This window comes from Myodes glareolus, chromosome 17 (genome assembly GCF_982192425.1).
Source record: "Myodes glareolus chromosome 17, mMyoGla1.1, whole genome shotgun sequence".
Classification (NCBI taxonomy): domain Eukaryota; kingdom Metazoa; phylum Chordata; class Mammalia; order Rodentia; family Cricetidae; genus Myodes; species Myodes glareolus.
The window spans coordinates 63,025,251-63,046,188 of NC_142042.1; the positions used below are offsets into that span (position 1 = coordinate 63,025,251).

The following is a 20,938-nucleotide window of genomic DNA, read 5'->3' on the forward strand; positions in this document are numbered from 1 at the left end:
GGGAACCAGATCAAATTACAGATGGTTGTGAGCCACCATGTGGGTGCTGGGGATTGAACTCAGGGCCTCTGGAAGCCATCTCTCCAGTCCCCTTTTTAAATTATTATTACATTTATTTATTGGTTGTGCATGCATATGGGCCACAGGCCACAATGAATGTGTGGAGGTCAGAGGACAGCTTATAGGGGTTGGTGCTTTCCTTCTGCCATGTGTGGCCTAGGGGCTGAACTCAGGTTATCAGACTTGGCAGCAAGACCCTTTATCCAAGGAGCCGTCTCACTGCTCTCCTCTCCTGTCTAGGCGCGGTTTCACTGTGTGCTCAGGCTGGCCTGGAATGCAGCATTCCTGTTCCAGCCTCCCGACTGCTGGGGTTATAGATGTGAACCATCACACGCAGCTTTCTTCTCAAAACGTCTTCATGGATTATTACACTGCATGTGTGCATGCTATCTATACATGTGGGCACACATGCCGCAACTTACACCTGGCGGTCAGAGGACAGCTCTTTGGTGTCGGTTCACTCCTTTCACATTTGCGTGGCTTCTAGAGATTGAACTCCAGCTGCCAAGATTGCACAGCAAGATTCTCTAGCTGCTGAACCACCACACTGTCCTTGGGATTCTTTACCTATATTTTTAGTGGTCACAACAATTCTGTAAAGCAGGGTCCACTAATATTGTCCCCATTTACAGCTCAAAAAAACCAAGGCCTGGCGAGTGACTAGACCAAGTACACAGGTTAAAAAAGCCAATCAAGGAGTTTACATTTGGGTCTTGGTAACTGGAGACAGAGTCCTCAATCATTAAGCTGTATCTGCTTGGAGGATGAGATGCCTCAGTATACCAAGAGAGTGGGATGGACCAAGGTCACTGGCTGCAAGGTGAGCAAGTGTGAAATGAGGGTGATGATGGGTTAGGTGAGGAGCAAGGACTCATGCCTAGTACAAAAATAAAGAGGTAGATAGATAGTTGATAGATAGATAGATACAAAGATAGATAGATACAAAGATAGATAGATACAAAGATAGATAGATAGATGGAGGATAGGTAGAGGATAGATAGATGAATGGATAGATAGATGAATGGATGGATGGATGGATAGATGAATGAATGAATGGATGGATGGATGGATGGATAGATGAATGGATAGACGGATAGATCGATGGATGGATGGATGGATGGATGGATGGATGGATGAGACCATTCCCTTGGCCCAACTTTCATCAGTGGTCTTGGCTGGCTCCTGTACCCTTTATCTGCTTCTCTAGGGCCAAAGTCAGAAAGCTTGTGCACCCCGACAGAGCTCATGGCCCAGTGCCCCTCTGGAAGCCCACAGCTCATTTAGGGTGTGAACTAGGTTATCCCTTGTTGAACCTTTCTTTGCAGAAATGAATGAATGGCTGGGTGAGAAAGAGGAATGCTTCTCTTCGCTTAGGCCCCTTCTCTCTCTCCACTGAGACCACAGCTCCAGCCAGCGGTCCCCTGTGTACCGCAGCCTGTCATCAGCCTCCCTCCTTTCTTAGCTCTCAGTTCCTCTAGTTTCTGCTGGAAACCAAGGTGGTGGTTGCCACCACAGGGCTAGGAACCACTGATCTACCTGGTGGGCATACCCCCAGCCCGGGCAAGCCCTCATGAGAATTTTTTACTGACATACCTGATCCCAGAACTGAAAAACTAGTGACGCTAAGACTCAGGTGGGCGAGGGAGAGACGGGTTTTTGCAAAGCCATGAAAGCTAGCCAGCCACTCGAAACCCCTCCTTGCTGCCCCCGCCACCCCCACAGTCTGGGACAGGAGAAAGGAGGGGAAATAAAAGAACTCAAAGAAAACAAGCCGCGAATGGGGGAGGGGATGAATCACCAGGAGGAAGCTCTGAGGACTGGGAACCATACTCAGCATCTTCCCGTCTCCTGGGCAGTGGCTCTTCCCTGGGCACCTCTGCTGCCTCTGGGAGGTGGGCAGACCCAGAAGCACTTGGCCGGGGCACCCACACTCCTCTTTATTATTGTTCTGCCCCCAAATAGAGATCTCCAATCTCCATTCTTTGAGCTTTGAAGTCTCAGGGAAGAGGCCTTGTTGTCACACTAGCAGGAGTGGAAATTAGACCTCAGGAGATATTCATGGGGACAGGAGTGAGACCCCAGGCTGCCTTCCTTAGAGAGCACTCAGCTGGGGGAAAGTCCCTGGCCCTGTTGCTTTGAGTCAGCAGCACAGGGCAGGGGAGGAGTGAGTGAGCCCCAGGTAGGGACAACAGTTGATACACATTTTCATTGTGATGGGGCAGATGGGAGTTCTTTCCAGTCCAGTACCTTGAGCCTGTGGCAGGTGGGATTTGGGCTAGGAATGAGAAGAAAGGAAATGAGAAGGGTGCAGGAGCAGTACAAGGAAGGAGCAAGGCCAGATAGAGCAAGGCTCACAGTATACTCCTATAAACCTAGCACTTGGAAAACAGAGGTAGGCAGGTCAGAAGTTCATGGTCATCCTCAGCTGTATGGTGAGTTCAAGGCCAACCTGAGCACTGAGAAACTTGGTCGCAAACAAACAAACAAACAAATAAAACCAAACAGAGCCAGGAGATGGCTCAGTGGGTAAAAGCGCTAGCCACAAAAGTCTGCCGACATGAGTTCGATCCCCAGAACTCTAGGGGAAGGAATCAACTGCCAAAAGTTGTCCTCTGCCCACCATATGCACTCTGTGGCACCTGTTATTCACACACACACACACACACACACACACACACACACGCGCTGCGCGCGCGCGCGCGCGCACACACACACACACACACACACACACACACACGCACGCGCGTTGGGGACTTGCAGTCCTTTATGACCCACTGCTCTGCATTGTCATGACTGGATTCAAGGAAGATGACAGACATGTGACCTCCCACTCTTAGACCTCCTGATTACTCACTCCACAAGTGACCAGCTCCTCATAGTAAGATGGCTGGGCTAGTCACTCCTGGCTAGTGGTGGCGGCAGTGGATCTGTTTGGTTATGAGACACCCTCCAGTTTCTTTACCACCTCCCTTGTGTCTGTACCTTATGACCTGTGCCCAGTGGTCTCTGAGCATCTTACTCTATGGCAATCCTGATATTCCTCCACCTGGATACCAGCCCCCCCCATCTTTAATCCATCACTCATTTTCTAGGTTCCTTCTGCTCCTTGTTTCTCTGGCCTTACTCTTTGGTGTGTCATGGTCCCAAGGCCTGTCTTCTCTGCCTTTCCCAAGCTTATGGTAATTGGCACTCCATAGGGTCAAAAAGCTTAGGTATATTTGTGTGATTGTGCTTGTGTGTGTGTGTGTGTGTGTGTGTGATGCAGAGCTGCCCAAGTGTCTCTCTCAGCCACTGTTGGGGACTTCTCTCCCCTGCTTGGGTCTGCAGTGTGCAGAAACATGACATCCCAGGGCCGATCTGGCGTTTTGGGGCTGTCTCTTTGAGGTCCAGTCTGCCAGCTTTTGCAGTTGAGGGGAAGAAGCCAGAATGGACCCTGTAGCCCCTACTCCCATTGTTAGGACTTTTGACTCCTCTCTGAGTCCTCCTGTCCCACCAAGGCTCCAGCTCCAAACTGTAGTCCCATCCCACGCATGCAAGTGGTGATATCAACTCCATCTGCTTTCCTCGTATATTATGGGGGGGGGGTAGATTCTCTTTTATCCTTGGGGTGCCTCTTTTGGGACAAGGGGTCTCTCTTTGGTCCTGGGCTCTTAGAACTGGGAGACTCTCGACTTTCGGCTTCATTGTGAAGTTGGTTTTGTGGCTGGAGACCAGAGCCCAGTGGCTTGCTTCAGGTGACCTGGTGCTGGAACCTGCTCACTAGATTTTCAGTCCGTGGGTCTTTCCAGGACCCGGAATGGCCTCCTTTCTGTGGCTTGTGGAAAGACCCCAGGCTGAAGCTGGGGCTGCCTCAGTCCTCAGGTTATGGCCTCAAGGCCACAGGCTTCCTTTTTCCTCATTTACCCTGGACTCTGAGAGGTCTTCTGGCTTCCCTTACATGAACTTGGAGGGTGGTCTCATTGCCCAAACTGCTCAGCTGGAAGACAAACGGGCCCCAGACATCTGCCCAGCAGCTGTCAGCCCATGGTTCCAAACAGGGAAGGGAGAGAGACCAGAGGCTTTCTGCTTCCATCTCTACTGTAGACGGAGGCACACACAAGTGCATACTAAACACACGCAAGCACACACAGAGCACTCCCTGGCTGAATTGTACTTAGCCTTCATGTCCCTGTGTGTGTGTGTGCGGGGGGGGGGGCAGTCAGGCAGGTTGGAGTTTCTGAGGCCTGATGGTGATTTCTGATTCCCCACTGCCTGCTGACCTCAGTTTACTGTGACTCTCGCTTCGGGGCACAGCAGCGCCTGTGTTTGGAGGCACAAAAAGAAATTCTTCATCTGGAGGAGCTAGGAATTAAGCTGAGTCTCAATGACTACCAACCTCCACCAGCTCCCAGGCCCCAGCAGTGAGCTCTTGGGTGATGCATTCCCTCCCTTGGTCTTGGTCTCTCTTGTGAAGCAAGGGGGCCCAGACAAGTCTTCCCAGAACTTATGGCAGGAACTCCTCAACAATTCATTTACCACTGCTGCCAAGGAAACTGCCTAGGGAGAGGAACTCCCTGGGGACCCCAACCACCTCTCAGCACATCTTGACCTTGACTGGGACACACCCTGCCAAGGAGGCACAGTTTCCAAGACAACCCTCCGATTCAGTAGGACCCAGGCTTCCCCGTGGCCAGGTGGCCCCATTCACTTACTTCTCATGACTGAGCCTAGGCTTGCCGGTCTTGGCTCCCTGTCCTCCTCAGTAGAGTAGACCAGAACAGGCACAGCTGGCAGTGGAGGTGGGGTGAAGCCCTCTCAGCGGTGCCTCTGCCCGCAGATCTGAACAAAGCTCTCCGCAGTGTTTCTGGGCAGGGGGGGGTTTAAGCTCTGCACCACACAGGTGGCCAAGTGACAGCCCCCCAGCCCCCAGAGGTGCACTGTGTATGATGACAGGCACCCCACGTGGCCAATCTGGGTCTGGGACAGGGTGTGAGGGGCGGGGCAGCCAATCACAGGGGGCGTTGGAAAATTCCAAAACCACAGCCACAGTGGTGGTAAAAGCTGTTTCCACTCGCCAGGGCAGTTCTAGCTGGGGAGCTTCGTGGAGCTCATGGGCAGAGGCCAGGCTTGAAATCCCCTCTTCCTGAGTACCCCAGGCCCTCTTCACCAGGTGACACCAGGGCTAGGGATGTCCCAGAGGTAAGTCACAGAATATCTGTCTTGGGTAGTGTCACGTGGCACTGAGACCCTGTGGGCTGTCAACAGCCATACCCAGCGTGGTGTAATCAGGAGACTACTGACCCTCAGCACACCCACCCACCTCCTCCACATGACGGGCTGAGGAAATGACAGTGGCAGTACCATTAGGCAAATACCCAAGACTGTACGATGGGTTGGTCCTTCAGAAAGAACCTTTAGGAGCAAGACTGCTAGACGGGAACACAGGCAGTGAGTGCCACCATCTTCGTCCTCTTAACAATAGTGCTTAACTCAGAGCGGGGGGAATTGACTCAGTTCTGGGTGGATTATGTAATCCCCAAACATACTTTGTGTGACGGCTACCATTTCAAAGACAAGTAAGGGGAGACACAGAGAGGTTAAATACCCGCTCAAGGTCACGCAGGTTGAGAATGGTAGAGTGGTCAGGCAGAGTGACTTCAGATCCACTGAGGAACATGGGGGTGTTTCTGGTTCAAGTTTGCTTTTGAGAATGTCTCAGGCTGGCTAGACTCCTGACACTTGAGTTTCTCTGTAGGTTTTGTTGGAGTGAGGTTTGTTACTGCGGGGGTCCCTTCATTTTCCAGTCTGCTCTGTGGGGTACTTCGGCCTTGAGGTTCTTCTTCTGGCCCTTTAGTCACTAGACTCCCTCTTGGTCTGGGTGTGCCCCCTAAGTTTCTCATCCTAGACCCTTTTTTTTTTGAGATTATTTTATTTGGGGGATCATTTTTATTTTCTTGACCTGGGGTCGGGGAGTGGATCTCAACATCTGGACCAACTCCCTTGAGAGAGCTTCAATCTTGCTGGGACCCCCAGCTCTTCAATTAATGCAAGTCTCTCTCTGCTGGCTCAGGAGCTGCGTGTTGGGTTGGCGAGGGTAGATAGCCTGAATCCTCATGAGGACATTTATAGTGGGGATGCAAGGACAGAAGGCAGGGCTGGAGGCTTGGCTTGGTCTTTCCTAGTTCTCACTGCTCCAAAAGCCCCCCCACCCCCGTGTGCTCCCCGATCCCCTCCCCCAGCTTGCCTTAGTCATTCTCACGCTGCTCAGCGTTTCCGTGGGGCCCTGTGGCTAGTGGCTCAGGAAGCTGATCAGGATTATGCTGAGCCAAGCAGCCCCGACCCCCCAGGAGGATGGAGCATCCTAGGTCAGGGAGGAGGGATGCTGGAACACAGGGCTGCAGATGGCTTTGGCAATGGGAGGAACTGGTGGACAAAGAGCATGCTCCGGAGGTGTGGAGGTTACCTCCTCTGACGAGGATGCCATACTTGTGTAATGACCACACTTGTGTAAGTCTTTTCTAGAGTGCTCCCAGTTTGCTGGGCAGGATTTGGTGGAGTGGCTGCCCTTGGTGGCAGAATAGCCTGTCTCTCTGTGGCTGAACTGAGGTTGCTGAAATGGCCCCAGAGAAGATGCTTACTTGCAAGTGTCCATTGGGGTGTCCTTCTGGACAGGCTCCTGCTCATATACTTCAGTCTCAGGATTTCAGGACGCCCCCCCCCCCCCGCCCCGCAAAACAAAACAAAACAAAAAACCAACCAGTGCCCCTGACCATTCTCTCTTACAGAGGCCAGGCAGCCTGCTCTCTAATTCTGCAGAGTCTCTATCCAGGCTTGCTCACACCTTAGAATGTGTTAACCACAGAGATGAACACACCAAACCTGGCTCTGCCACCACAAAGCCTTGGGCACGCTCCTAGGCCTCCCATTGTGGCTGCTGAGTTCCGAGGCCGGGGCGACCTTAAACCTCCTCCCTGCCCTGGCCCAGCAACCTGGGCTCTGTCCAGCAAGCGCACTGTCCTCCTCTTTCACGGTTCCCCTTTTCTTTACATTGCTTGTTACTTGACACTCTTTGGGCTTCATTTTTTTGTTCCTCGCTATCTTGGCCCATAGATCTTTTCCTTTGGCCCTCATCTCTTGGGTCTTGTAGTCTCTGCCTGCCTCTCACTTCTGTCCAGACCTGGGCCTTTCTCTCACTCCTGCCTCCTGAACTGTTTCACCATGCCCAGTACCACCTTCTTAGCTCAAACCCCTACTCACAAGTATGAGTCTTCTTTGCAGCCAGAAGTTCTGTAAAGAGAAGAGAAGGAAGGGTCAGTCAGCAGTTGACGACAAGGCGGTGAGCCACAAGCTTCCCCAGTTACTGGCTCCCACCCTACCCCATTTTTTTCTTCCTAGTACTGCCTGGTCTCTGAGGAGAAGCTGGGCCCCCTTAGCAGTGCCCATGTCTTTGCCCTTTGGCCATACTGGCTCTTTTCCAGGTCCTGAAAGTGCCCAGCTCTTCTCTGCCTCCAGGACTTCCCCATGCCACCCTGCCTTCCCCCCACCCCTTCATCTAGCTCGGATGGCTCTCTTCCTCTGGAGCAGCCGCCCATGCCCTCTCCTGCCTTGGGGTTTATTCAGTCAGCAACGTGCGTTGTTTCCTGGCACTTGACGTAAGAGCCAGCTGCCCTAGGTGTGCCATGGTCCCTTCCTGATTGTAAGGTCGTCTTGAAGCAGAGCCACTATCTGTCTTGATCAGCTTGCTATTTTGGGGACACCCAGAAACCTCTAGCATCTGGCACATTTGAGGTACACAAATATTCTGCACCCCGATTTAAATTCCTGTGGGAATACAATCTTTTGGTCGCTTGTCTGTGCTAGAAAACATGAAGGCATTGCAGAGGTGTGGGACTGGGAGGTTGAAGAGGAAGACGAGGAGAGAGCTGTAGACAGGCTCTCTCTGGCCACCTCTGGGCTTCACTGACCTACATGCCAACAGAGGAAAGAGCCCCTTTCCTTGCTGTTCTGCTTTGCAGCCAGGTCTGGGTGGAAATCAGGCAGTAGGAGACCCAGGGTGGTTCACAGAGGTTTGTAGAAATGCTGTTTCTACAAACAGGGAGCAGCTGATGAGGGGGTAGCCATGGCTACTGCAGAGTTACAGGGTCATTCATGCATGCAGTCATTATTTGGGAAACACCTAGAGAGGGAGTCCTTGGCAAAAGAGGCTTTTTTTTTTTTTTTTTTTTTTTTTTTTTTTTGCCAGACCTCCATCCCATTTCCTATATCCACAGGGCGCCCACAACCAGTCTTTTTTTTTGCCCCAGAAAGCCCATTAGCCCTGCCTGTAATGTCCTTAACCTTTGACACAGTTTGGCTACTTTTTGCCTTCTGTGGACCTGACTCTCTACCAGGAGATGCCCCCTGCAGCCAGGCTTCCTACTTTTCACTGCCACGTTGGTCAATGGGGCCCAGTGGCCTGGCTCCCTGGGGTGGGGGAGGGGAAGGCCTGCTCAGAGAGGGTGTGGCTTCGTGCCATGCCCACCTCCCTGCTAATCCTGTCTGGTCCTACTCAGTTTCCTCCCTGACTTGGCACCCCAGTCAAGTCTCCAGCTTTGCATTTCTGAGCCGTCCTGTATTGGGGAGCGGGGGGGGGGGGCACACGGGGCACTCCCCAGGTTGGCCCCAGGGACCTTCCTCTAGGTGGCCCTGGAAGCTGGAAGCTGTCACTCATTCTCCCTAGATTGCCAGCTGACAAGCATGGTGGGGTTCCTCCCTCCTGTGCTCCACAGGTGCCTCACACTCTGCAGAGATAAAACTCCTGAACAGGTTGGGAGGAAAGTGTGGGACTGCCAGGCTGGAGCAGCTGGAAGTCATACTCCCCCCTCCGCACCTGCCCTGTCCCCCCCTCCGCACCTGCCCTGTCCCCCCCCTCCGCACCTGCCCTGTCCCCCCTCCGCACCTGCCCTGTCCCCCCCTCCGCACCTGCCCTGTCCCTCCCTCCGCACCTGCCCTGTCCCTCCCTCCGCACCTGCCCTGTCCCCCCCCTCCGCACCTGCCCTGTCCCCCCCTCCACACCTGCCCTGTTCCCCCCTCCCCCTTACAGCAGACAGGGTGCTTCAGAATGGACAGGAAAGTGGAGCCACTGCCCTTGGAGTCACTACTGCACAGGGTCCTGTGGCAGGGAGGGGCCTGCTCATACCTGGGAGCCAGCCGCATTCCCATCTTTTCTCTGTATCTAGCCTCCCTCACACAGCTCCTCCCTTCTGACCCCACTCCAACCTGGCTCTTCCTTCTGGCCTTCTCTGTCTTCCCAAGTCTCCTCCTGCTGGAAACTCAACCCTTATTCCTGTTTCCCCTACTTTGATATGAAGATTTGTCCTATCCCACCTTTCTGCTCTCCTCTGCCAATCCGACTCTCTTCCCCAATTCTTTGCCAGTCTCTTCCCATCCCTCCGCTCCTATGAGCCTCCTGGTGGTCCCTTCCACCTGCCCGCAGGACTTTAAGGTCTCTTACCCCGTGATGTTCGGTGGTGTCTCTGTGGGGCCCTGTCCATGGGGTAGCTCCCTTGGTGCCGTCCTTGCTGCCCTGGCTGCCCAGGAGGGCAGGGAGCAGGGCCCGGGGGAGGGAGGAGGGAAGAGGGAGGGAGCACCTGGCCCGTCAGCAGGCAGGGGAAAGGAGTGGCTGGCAGAGTGTCCTGGCACTAGGAGGGGACTCAGGGAGAGATCAGTGGACCAGGGTCTGGAGTCTAGAGGAGAAATGGCCAGGTGAAAGGGAGTTAGCATTTATTGATTCCCTACTGTGTGCTGAGTCTTTTGCCAGGCCTTGTAGGTAAATCGGGATTGTGGTTTTCATAAATGCGTATGATAGCCTCTGCAGGAAAGTGTGATTATTCAGAATCATGAATCCATTGTTGCTCAGAATAGAGAAGACTTGCCAGGGACTTCACAAGGGCAATTCGTGATTGAGCTGAGATTTGAACCCAGGTCTTCGTGACTTTTGACCAGACTAGAACAGGTAACAGAACAGCAAGAAGGGGAAGAGTGAAGAGAAAAGACAGCATGTGTGTGTGTGTGTGTGTGTGATGTGTATGCGATGTGTGTATGTGTGTGTGTGATGTGTGTATATGTGTGTACGTGTGTGTGTGGTGGGGGTGGGGTGGATGTGTGTGTATATGTGTGTGTGGGATGTGTATATGTGGGATGTGTGTATGTATGTATGTGATGTGTGTATGTGTGGTGGGGGTGGGGTGGATGTGTGTGTATATGTGTGTGTGGGATGTGTGTATGTGGGATGTGTGCATATGTGTGTGGGGTGGGGGTGGGGTGGATGTGTGTGTGTGTGTGTGATGTGTATGCGATGTGTGTATGTGTGTGTGTGATGTGTGTATATGTGTGTACGTGTGTGTGTGGTGGGGGTGGGGTGGATGTGTGTGTATATGTGTGTGTGGGATGTGTGTATGTGGGATGTGTGCATATGTGTGTGGGGTGGGGGTGGGGTGGATGTGTGTGTGTGTGTGTGATGTGTATGCGATGTGTGTATGTGTGTGTGTGATGTGTGTATATGTGTGTACGTGTGTGTGTGGTGGGGGTGGGGTGGATGTGTGTGTATATGTGTGTGTGGGATGTGTATATGTGGGATGTGTGTATGTATGTATGTGATGTGTGTATGTGTGGTGGGGGTGGGGTGGATGTGTGTGTATATGTGTGTGTGGGATGTGTGTATGTGGGATGTGTGCATATGTGTGTGGGGTGGGGGTGGGGTGTATGTGTGTGTGGTGGGGGTGGGGTGGATGTGTGTGTGTGATGTGTGTATGTGTGTGGGGGTCAGCAGGGATAGACTCTAATCTCCACGCTAGGGTCAGGTGTACTTTTTTGCGTGTCGGATTCCTGGAGCACATGCCTACTTTGTCTCTAACCCCATGCTGCCCTCCTCTGGATTTCCCTGGCTTCTAGGTGCTTGCCTATTCCTGGAGGGGTGGAGGGTGGGGGAGTGTGTAGGGGAGGAGGAGCAAAGTGGAGAGCCCTGGGAAGAGAGAGGAGGGAGAGCTGAAGATAGGAATAGCAGCCGGCTGACAAGTTGGGAGGGGACCCTCCTACCCCCACCCCCCTTCCCCCATTAGGACTGCTCAGGTGAAGGCCTGCACTGGAGTCTGAGGAGGGCCAAGAGTCAAGGCTTCTGTGGATATTGGATGCCGCCACCCAGGGTTTGATTAGCTGGGCCTGGCTTTTCTGCTTACCCAACAGCCACTGGCGAGGGGCCAGGCTGCAATCAGGAGGCTCCCAGCCCCTCCTCCCGCTCTCTCCAGCTGGTAAACAGCAGAGCCGGAGTCAGCCACGCCAGGGCCTCGTGACTCGCGCGCTCCTTCCACCTGGTGCACGTGGCACCTGGCGTGGAAAGGGCAGGCAGCCGCCCCTCTCTCCTAGCAGTCTGTCCACCACTCCTGCCTGTCCGGGAGCATAACACTGCTACCATCGGCACCTATGTCTCTGAGGAGCCTCAGGAACAAAGATTAGGATAAATAGCTTCTGACTCCTAGGGAGATGGATAAAGGCTTGGGGGAATGAAATGACTTTTGAGGGCCTTTGAGGCTCTGCCTATTCCCATGAATGTGTACATGTTCACGTGTACATGTTCATATGTGGATTTGTGTACACGTGTGAGTGTGCATGCCTGTGGAGGCAAGAGGTTGACATCTGGACATCTGGGGTCTTCCTCAGTTACTCTCTACCTTTTTCTTTCTGTTTGAGACAGGGTCCCTCACGGAGCCTGGAGATCACCATTTTGGCTAGACTGGCTGGCTGATGAGCCCTATGGAGCTGTCTGCACCACCCCATTGTTGAGTGCCTACCTGTTACTGTACCCCTGTTTTGTTATGTGGGTTCTGGGGGACTGAATTTAGCTTTCATGCTCTTGTGGCAATACTTCACTGACTAGATCATCTCCCCAGACGCCACAGCCTTTGATAAACATGGGCCCATCTATACTTCTCTGCTCAGAACATGAAGTCAGTCTGGAGGACTTAGGTAAGAGGCAAATACCCCACCTAGAACCTAAGACCAGAGCCAGAAAGAGGCAGCAGGAAAGGCTGGGTGTTCAGGGGGTGGGGACCTTGCTTGCCGACCCCTACCCCAGAATTCTCCTCTCCTGCCCTTTTCTGTGCTTTCACAAGATTGCCCTTCCTTCTCTACTCTTCAGTTTCCCGTTCCTTACTCCTTCCATCTCCCCTGCTTTTTTCTTGTTTCTTATTTTTAGTTAATTTTAATTTTGTGTGTATGTGTGTTTGAGTATTTTGCCTGCATGATTGTCTGTGTACCAGTTATTGTGTCTGGTAGGTGCACTCTAGGGGACAGAAGATGACATGTCCTGAAACCAGTGTTGTAGTTGGTTGTAGTGTGGGTGCTGGGGATCGAACCTGGGTCCTTCTAGAAGGGCAGCCAGTGCTCTTAACTGCTGAGCTATCTCTCCAGCTGCTGTAAAATGATGCAAGAGAGACCTTGATGGGCCGGTGGGCCAAGGGCCTCATGGCAGGCGGGAGACAAATATGCCATGCAGGCAGAGCTTAAGTGAGGAATTTATTGAGGGAAGGGTAAAGGAGAGGGAAGAGGGAAGAGAAATACAGGGAGGAAGAGGAAGAAGAGGCAAGGACCCGACTACCTCTTCAGAAGAGGATCAAGAAGGGAGAACAGGAACTTAAAGGGACCACCCTGGGCTGGCTAGGGTACTGCCTGGGTTCATCAGCCCCTTCACTTTTTTTTTTTTTTTTTTAAGTGGGCTCTTCTAGGCTAGCCTCCAACTCACATCCCTGTCTCAGCATTGGGTGTGCTGGGGCTGCAGGCCTGCATCACTGGCCACACCCTTGATTTCTTTTGGGGATTCTGGGTCTCAAGGCCTTCCAAAAGACCCCTCCCTCAAGTCAGAGGCACAGGCTGGGCCCCAGGAATCCTTGCAGATGGCACACAGTGTGGCAGTGGCAGACACGGCCACTTCATGCTCCTGTGTGGGTTGGGAAGATGGGTCCTGGTTCTAGGTCTGGGGAGCCATATGCTTTCTTGGCATTTATTGCTTTGTTGTTGTTGAGACAGGGTCTCCCTCTGTAGTTCGAGATGATCTTGAACCTTCATGAAGAGACGGTTCCCTCAGCCTTCTGAGTGCTGGGATTACAGGTATGAGCCACCACGCCGAGTTTTTGGTCACTACTTCCAGTGTGTGTGTGTGTGTGTGTGTGTGTGTGTGTGTGTGTGTGTGTGTGTGTGTGTAATGCTTAGGTTCCTTCTTCTACCCAGACTGACACCATGACCAGATAATTCTCCATGCTGCTCACAACCACTAGGAGATGGAGACCACAGGGGGAACAGCTCCAACAGCTTCAGCCATTTGTTCCCCTCACTGCCACAGGCTGAGTGAATGTACTGTTTCCGGTGTGACCTTCAGCCTGGCTTTACTCAGCTGGCAAAGGCAAAGGGAGCAAAGTAGGTTCTGGGATTAGCCTCTTGGAGATGTGTCCGCCCCCCACCCCCACGCCTGACCTACCTCCCTTCTGCCTGTGCCACCCTGCTTGATCTACCTCCCCTCTCCCTGTGCCCCCCCTGCCTGATCTACCTCCCCTCTGCCTGTGCCCCCTGCCTGACCTGCCTCCCCTCTGCCTGTGCCCCCCCCACCTGACCTACCTCCCCTCTGCCTGTGCCCCCCCGCCTGACCTACCTCCCCTCTGCCTGTGCCCCCCCCGCCTGACCTACCTCCCCTCTGCCTGTGCCCCCCATACCTGACCTGCCTTCCCTCTGCCTGTGCCCCCCTGCCTGACCTGCCTCCCCTCTGCCTGTGCCCCCCCACTGCCTGACCTGCCTCCCCTCTGCCTGTGCCCCCCCCCCTGCCTGACCTGCCTCCCCTCTGCCTGTGCCTCCCCCCTGCCTGACCTGCCTCCCCTCTGCCTGTGCCTCCCCCCTGCCTGACCTGCCTCCCCTCTGCCTGTGCCCCCCCACTGCCTGACCTGCCTCCCCTCTGCCTGTGCCTCCCCCCTGCCTGACCTGCCTCCCCTCTGCCTGTGCCCCCCCCGCCTGACCTGCCTCCCCTCTGCCTGTGCCCCCCCCCTGCCTGACCTGCCTCCCCTCTGCCTGTGCCCCCCCCCGCCTGACCTGCCTCCCCTCTGCCTGTGCCTCCCCTGCCTGACCTGCCTCCCCTCTGCCTGTACCCCCCCACCTCCCCTCTCCCTGTAAGCACTAAGCACTGCTTCTTTTCTGTAGGAATCCATGTTTTCTAAGCAGGGCAGCAGTTATTTCCTCCTCAAATACATTCTTATGCAAGGAGGCTGATAGAGATCAGAGAATCCTCCTACCCCCACGTGCCCAGTGCCCTTATCAGGCCCAGGAATCTCAAGCAGGGGGCAAACAACCCGGGGGTGGTGGTGGCTTGGAAATGGGGAGCAGCCACCAACTCTTCTTTCCCTTCCTCCCCACCCCTTAAACCGCAGAAACCACTTAAAGCTCAACACAGGCCTGTCCTTCCAGGGAGGACCCGAGGCAGTAGGTAGAGAGGAAATCTGTGGGGTTTGGGCAGCCTGATGCCATTCTCAGCCCGGCTTGGCCCAGAGAGCGCCAACTCCCTCTGGACCCTAATGCGGAGCTTTAGGAACCACCTTTCTTAGGGGCTTCATGCCTGGGGGAGCCTCAACTCCCCAGAACGACTAGGAGAAAGGATGGTGTCTTGGCCATAAAACAAGCAAACAAACAAAAAAACCCCAAACAAACAAACAAACAAAGACAATGCAAGTTCTTTGGAACATCTGTGGTTTCTGCCTCTCAGCTTCCAGCCCCTCATCTTCACAAAGTGCCAGCAGAAGAGGAGTGGAAGGGTTGACCCTAGTCTGAGCCTGGAGCTCTATATGGTGACCCTACTATGATCTCTCATTTCCCAGTTAACACTGAGTTAGGCTTGGAGACAGGGAGGGTTGAAAATGAGGAACTGGTGCTGGAGATGGCACCCTAGATTTAACCCCAGCACCTCATAACCTGTCAGGGTAGTGCTCCCCTGTATTCCCAGGCAGGAAGATCAGGAGTTCATTGTCACCCCCAGTTGCTAGGGAGCTTTAGGCTAGCCTGGGTTACATTAGAGCTTGCCTGAAAACGATTACGAAGAACAAAATTGGGATTTCTGATTTTGGGGACAAGGAAGACTTTAACAGTGTGATCTACTGGATAACAGCCACGAACCCTGAATTCTGTTCACAACCTTCAGCCCAAAGGTGGGTGGGTGGGTGGATACCATGGGTACTGGCCTGTGTTGATGAGGGGCTCCGGGGCCTGAGCTGCTTGCACACTGGGTAATTTCTTAGGGTTCATTTGCTCCCAAGGTATACATACATCTGTGGTTGGGACTGGATGTTCCTATCATGAGCTATGAAGAAATGTGCTAGAGCTTCTGGGGGCCTTTGCACCTCATAGACTCCCCAAACCCTTGGGCTGGGTTGTGGCAGGGGATGTTTGTTTAATTGCTGTCGGGTATCTTCCTTACAGCCAAAGGCAAGTTTATTTAACCTTGCTGATCTCTTTTCTGCCTTTGTGACCTGGGAATAATAATGCCTCCCTTACCCAGTGGTGATGAGATAAGACCAATGGGTAAAGTACAGGGCCTGGTACAAAGTACTGCAGCTAAAAAAAGGAGCGTTTCAGTCCCTCCCTGTCTCTTCCACTCCCGTAATCGTTCCTCTCTTTCTCTTACTTGACTTTTCTCCATGGCCCACCACCAGCTCATCCTTTACTCTTGTCCGTTTTATAACTCACTTGGTTCCTGTGTTTGTTTTGATCACGGCTGTTTCCAGTGCCTGGCTCCCCCTAGACCCTCCCTAGCACTGTCGGAGGAATGGATGAATGAAAGTGATCTGACCTGTGCACATCTTTCCAGAGACTTTCAAATCTGGCTGCTCACTAAGGGATGTTAGCAGAGAACTTCAGGCCTGATGTAGAGATGCGGTTCAACCCAGTAGAGACAGAACAAGGTGTGGGGGTGGACTTCCTAGAGTTCATAGGTGTGAGTCCCAAGGGCCAGGATGAGAAACGGTTAAAGAACTATCATCTGGTGGAAAAGCCACCTTTCAGCCTTTCAATACAATTTAAAAATTATATCTACTTACATGCGTGTGAGTTGACTTGCTCCTTCTACTGCGTGGGTCTCTAGGATTAAACTCAGATGTCAGGCTTGGCGACAAGTACCTTGAGTCATGCCAACTAGCTTTATTCTTTATTATCTGACTAAGGCCCAAGGTCACATTGAATCACAACTGTACACTCACTTTATGGCAGTTGCCAGGAGGAACAGGAGTGTTTGAAGCCTTTGAGCAACTCCTCCTATGGGGGTTCAGGCTGCTGTCAGCAGGGAGAATTGTTTGGTCAATGCCACCACCTGGTGGACACAATGAGTAAGGGATTGGTGGTGGGAACCTAATCAGTGGAGGGAGAAGGAACTGCGGATTTAGGAAGGAAGGGTCCTCTCTCTCTCTCTCTCTCTCTCTCTCTCTCTCTCTCTCTCTCTGTGTGTGTGTGTGTGTGTGTGCAGCTGCTGCTGAGACTTTCGTTGGGAACAGCAGGTTTAGCCTCTGTGGGGGGGCACAACTGGCACCAGGGAAAGTGAGAAAAGGCCCCAGGGCTGGGGTGGCGGGTGGGAGGAGGAAGAAGCTGGATTGTTCTAGGGTCTGTTATCTACCCCCCCCCCCCCATTCTTTCTTCCAAGTCTGGCTTGAGCCAGGAGGAACCAGTTCCCGTGGAGGCAGAGGGAGAGAGAAGGTCACTGCTGACGTCAAAGGGCTTCAGGTAGGAGGTAAACACGGCCTGACCCACTTTTATTCCACTGTCTTTCACCTTCCTCTTCTGGCTGGAGCGGCCCTTTCTGGCATCCCTGATCACACTTCCTGATAGCACCCTCTTTCCTAGATCCCAGTCCCCACAACCCCAAGTACTGCTGGGTACCCAGGTGCTATTCTATAGGTCCCTCCTCTCCACACAGGGGTTCTCTGTAGCCCTGACTGTCCTGGAACTCGCTCTGTAGACTAGACTGGCCTTGAACTAAGGGATCTGCCTGTCTCTCCACTGGGATTAAAGGGGTTTGCTACTATGCTCAGCTGGTTTACTCTGTGGTTCTCGGCTCCTTCCCTTCCTCCAGCTCCTGCAGCGCAGGTGTAGATGTGTGAATGGGATGGGCCAGAGGGAGGCAGGGAGGTTTAAGGGGCACTGTGTGTTAGTCTGTGCTCCCCTGACTCACTCTTAAGGGTCACAGATTTTATTTGTTATTTAGGACACATACTGGTTTAAGGTGTAGGAAGGACCAACTTCCTCTGTGCAGCCCCAGGGAACCTTTATCCGGCGAGGGTGACTGTGCTCTGGTTCTGCTCCTAGAGCTCTCGCTGGGGTGACTCAGTGACCCAGGGGCTCTCTGAGGGTACAGGATTTTGTTGGACTCTAGGAACCGCCATGGTTAGTTTCAATTGTCAACTTGATAGTTTAGAATCTTCTGGTAAGAGAACTGTCTCGTGCATGCTGGCTGGGTAGGTCAGTGGGGGATTATCTTGATTACAATTAATTAATGTGAACAACCTACCCATGTTGTGAAATAGGATATTTGTTTAATATGTAAAGATGTGTTACATTTGTTTATGCTGCATTTGTTTAACTATGTAAAGATGTGTTTCTGTTTTGTCTTTCCTGCTTCAGGGATCTGATGGGTCTAATAAAAAGCTGAACAGCCAGTTGGGTGGTGGTGGCACAGGCCTTTAATCCCAGCCCTCCGGAGGCAGAGGCAGGCGGATCTCTGTGAGTCTGAGGCCAACCTGGTCTACAAGAGCTAGTTCCAGGTCAGGCTCCAAAGCTACAGTGAAACCAAACCCTGTCTCAAAAAACAAACAAACAAAAACAAAACCAAAAAAACCCTGAACAGCCAATAGCTAGGCGGAGGAGGGATGGGGGCGGGGAAGCCAGCCAGATAGGGAGGAAACAGAAAAACTGGACAGATAGTATGTAGATGGGCTCAGTGAGCCTCAGGATAGCATACAGATTAATAGGAATGGAATAATTTAAGTAAAAAAAAAAACAAGCTGGAAACAAGCCGGGGCTAGGGCCAAGCATTCGTGGGTCTCCATGTCTTTATCTGGGAGTTGGCATCCCCAAAAGCCTATATATGTGTGTGTGTATATATATATATATACATATATATATATATATGTGTGTGTGTGTGTGTGTGTGTGTGTGCGTGCGCGCACGCACATGCGTGCATGTGTGTGTATTCTTTTCTTGCGCGTCCAACTGTGTAGCCCTAGCTGACTTGAACTTTGCTTTGTAGATGAGGCTGGCTTCAAACTCGCAGAGATCCAACTGCCCCTGCCTTCCCAGTGCTGCGATTAAAGGCGTGAGCCATCGTGCTCTGCTTTATGTATTTTTTAAATGTCTATGTATGTGTGTTTATTCATGTATGTGTGTGCATGTCTGGCCTTCAGAGGCCAGAAGAGGGCATTAGAACCAGTCTCACAGGCAGTGCTCTTAACCACTGAACCTCTCCAGCTTGCTCCTTCTGTTCCTGACTGTGGGTGTGGCTAGCTGCTTCAAGTCCTGGCCTTGATTTCTCCACAGCGATGGTCTATCACCTGGAATTGTAAATCCAGCAATGGGAATAAAACTAAGACAGGACCACAGGGCCTACTCATCTAGCCCTCTTGAAGTAGCATGTCTCAGGGGATAGATCCTAGGTCCTGCGTGTTTAGCAAGCACGTCCAGGGTTTCTGACGGCTGTGCATTGTGAATCTCTTGAACCACTGTTTAAGGTCTGTTCCTGCTCAGACGAATGGACTGGGCTGAAAGGAAGGAAAAAATCTGCTGCAAAGCGTAGAGCTTTTGGTGCCCACTGGGGAGCATGCAGCTAGAGACAAACTGATGCTTTATTACAAAAATAAATACACGTTGGGCAGATGGCAGCAAGTAATAAGGGCTGCAGACACAGCGGAGACCTCCCAAGGAAGCTGTGGTGTCAGCCTACAGGCTGAGATGCGCAGGTGCCAGGGAGGACCCTGGGCCTAGACCCCCAGCCAGGGGGGGCAGCAGGGCGATGAGGGGCGTCTCACACTCCCCCAGCAGCACGTCCCTGCGCAACCCCGCACCCCTATCCAGCACCTTGGCCCTCAGACTGCGGGAGGCCAGATCTGGCGGGCCCAGCCCTTCGAAGAAGAAGTCTTCATTGAAGATGGGGTTGGAGCTGCCCTGGACCACGCGGCTCCTCTGAGCTCGTGGCCTAACGCGTGGCTGCAGCCGCAACACCACGCAGCAGCCGCCGCCGCCGCTCCCGGGCCGGGCCCGCGGCCGAGGCAGCCCCTCGGCGCTCACCAGGCGCAGCCGCAGCCGCCTGGGCCCCGCCTGGTACTCGGTGGACAGGCGCAGCTGCCCGCCACGGGGCCCCAGGCGCAGGACGCTGTCCTTGGTCGGCCGCAGCTGGCAGCAGAGGAAGTCCAGGTGGAAGAGCGGCGGCGCGCGGCGCGGCGCGAACGGACTGGTGTCCGCCGAGCTCGCCTCGTCGGGGGACAAGGAGTGCGGCCTAGGCGCGCACGGGGAGCCGCAGGGAGATGAGTCGGGCGACGAGGCCGTGTCGCTGTCCGGGGCCCGGCAGAGGCGGAGGTCCGGGGCCGAGCCGTGCAGCCGCGACTGCACCGGGGCCAGGCCTGCAGCCGGGCCGCGCGGCACGTGGAACAGGGACTCGCGGCGGCGCGTGTGCGGGCTCTCGGGTAGGAAGGCCCAGCCCTCGCGGCCCGCCAGGTGCGGCAGCGAGCAGGCGACCGGGAGGTTCCGGCCGCTCAGGTTGCGGTCCACCCTGGCCTCGGCGCCGCCGGGGTCCCGGAGCCGAGGCGGAATGAAGAACGGCGGGATGCGGTCGGGGGTGAGGACGTTGGGGTTGCAGCGCGAGGGGGAGCCTGCGGCCTGGCGCTTGGGGACCAGGCTGGAGTGCGCCTGCCTTGACCCGGTCTCTGCGGCCCTCACCCTATAGCCGGCTTTCTCCAAGAGCCACATGCAGTGGATGGGGATAATGAAGCACCAAGGCGGAGAAGGTCCAAGTCTAGCCTCCCGGCTGGGAGCCCTGGACAGACAACACGCTGAGAGAAGAGAAGGGGGATGCGAAGGTCGGTGATGCTGCTGAGAGCCAACACTTGGAGGTCTGCCACCGTGGCTTTGTCCCCCAAACTCATGGACCACAAGGCGGGTATTTAGCAGGTAAAAGAAAGGGTGAAGTCTAGAAACTGGAAAAATCAGCAAGATTTTCAGATGGAAGGTCTGGAGATGGTTCAGTGGTTAGGAGCACTTGCTGCTCTTGCAGAGAGGATCTGGCTTTGGTTCCCAGCATGGTGATTTGCAGTCATCTATAGCTGCAGTATCAAGCGATCCAATATCCTCTTCTGACCTCTGCAGGCATCAAGCACATACGTAGTGTGCATACGTCCTTGCAGGCAAAACACTCATACACAAAAAATAAATCCATCTTCACAAAATTTTAAAATGATTTTCAGATGGAGGCCTTGTATACTCTCCCCACTTTTTGGTTATGGGGCATTAACACCCATATCGCCCAAGGATTTGTAGTCACAGTTACGGACCCAGATATCCATCCAGCTTATGTGTACTCTAGCTCCATAAGGTCACCGTGGCCCTCGATAGGCTGACTCCCTAGTCCTACACCCACGATCTGCTCAAGGCTCCTCAAGGCTCCTTCCCTGCTCAGGCGGTTTCCCTGCTTCTCTGGATTGACCTATTCTTGAGCTCTAGTCCCATCTGACTTTTGTCTCCTCCCCCAAACCACCCTTCACCTACTCAAGTTGCTCCTGAAAGAGACTCACTTCTGCTCCTAGCAGCTGGAAGCACGTCTGGTTGCTGATCCGTAGACACGCAGGGCCAAGGC

The 20,938-nt window shown here is 53.6% G+C and overlaps 2 protein-coding genes across 4 annotated transcripts in view; both read right to left on the reverse strand.

Annotated features, from left to right (window-relative positions):
• The window catches only part of Rorc (RAR related orphan receptor C), a 26,446-nt gene extending 16,766 nt beyond the window's left edge, over positions 1-9,680 (reverse strand). The window contains exons 1-3 of one of the 3 annotated variants that reach the window (XM_085678005.2): positions 9,533-9,623; positions 7,297-7,326; positions 4,752-4,903 (exon numbers count right to left, since the gene is read on the reverse strand). In XM_085678005.2, the coding sequence (XP_085534131.2) occupies positions 4,752-4,758 (7 nt within the window). In that variant the 5' untranslated portion in view covers positions 4,759-4,903; positions 7,297-7,326; positions 9,533-9,623. Of the gene's footprint in view, positions 1-4,751; positions 4,904-7,296; positions 7,327-9,532 lie in introns of all 3 variants that reach the window. The other 2 variants (XM_085678004.2, XM_085678003.2) reach the window with 2 other exon arrangements.
• A 9,203-nt stretch (positions 9,681-18,883) lies between these two features.
• On the reverse strand, positions 18,884-20,480 carry C2cd4d (C2 calcium dependent domain containing 4D). Its single transcript, XM_085678002.2, has one exon. The coding sequence runs from the start codon at positions 20,053-20,055 to the stop codon at positions 19,030-19,032; it is 1,026 nt and encodes a 341-aa protein (XP_085534128.1). The 5' UTR covers positions 20,056-20,480; the 3' UTR covers positions 18,884-19,029.
• Positions 20,481-20,938: the final 458 nt, after the last annotated feature.

Bases quoted from the DNA above. Each gene is read 5' to 3' on its own strand.
- C2cd4d (XM_085678002.2), bottom strand. From the start codon at position 20,055: ATGTGGCTCTTGGAGAAAGCCGGCTATAGGGTGAGGGCCGCAGAGACC.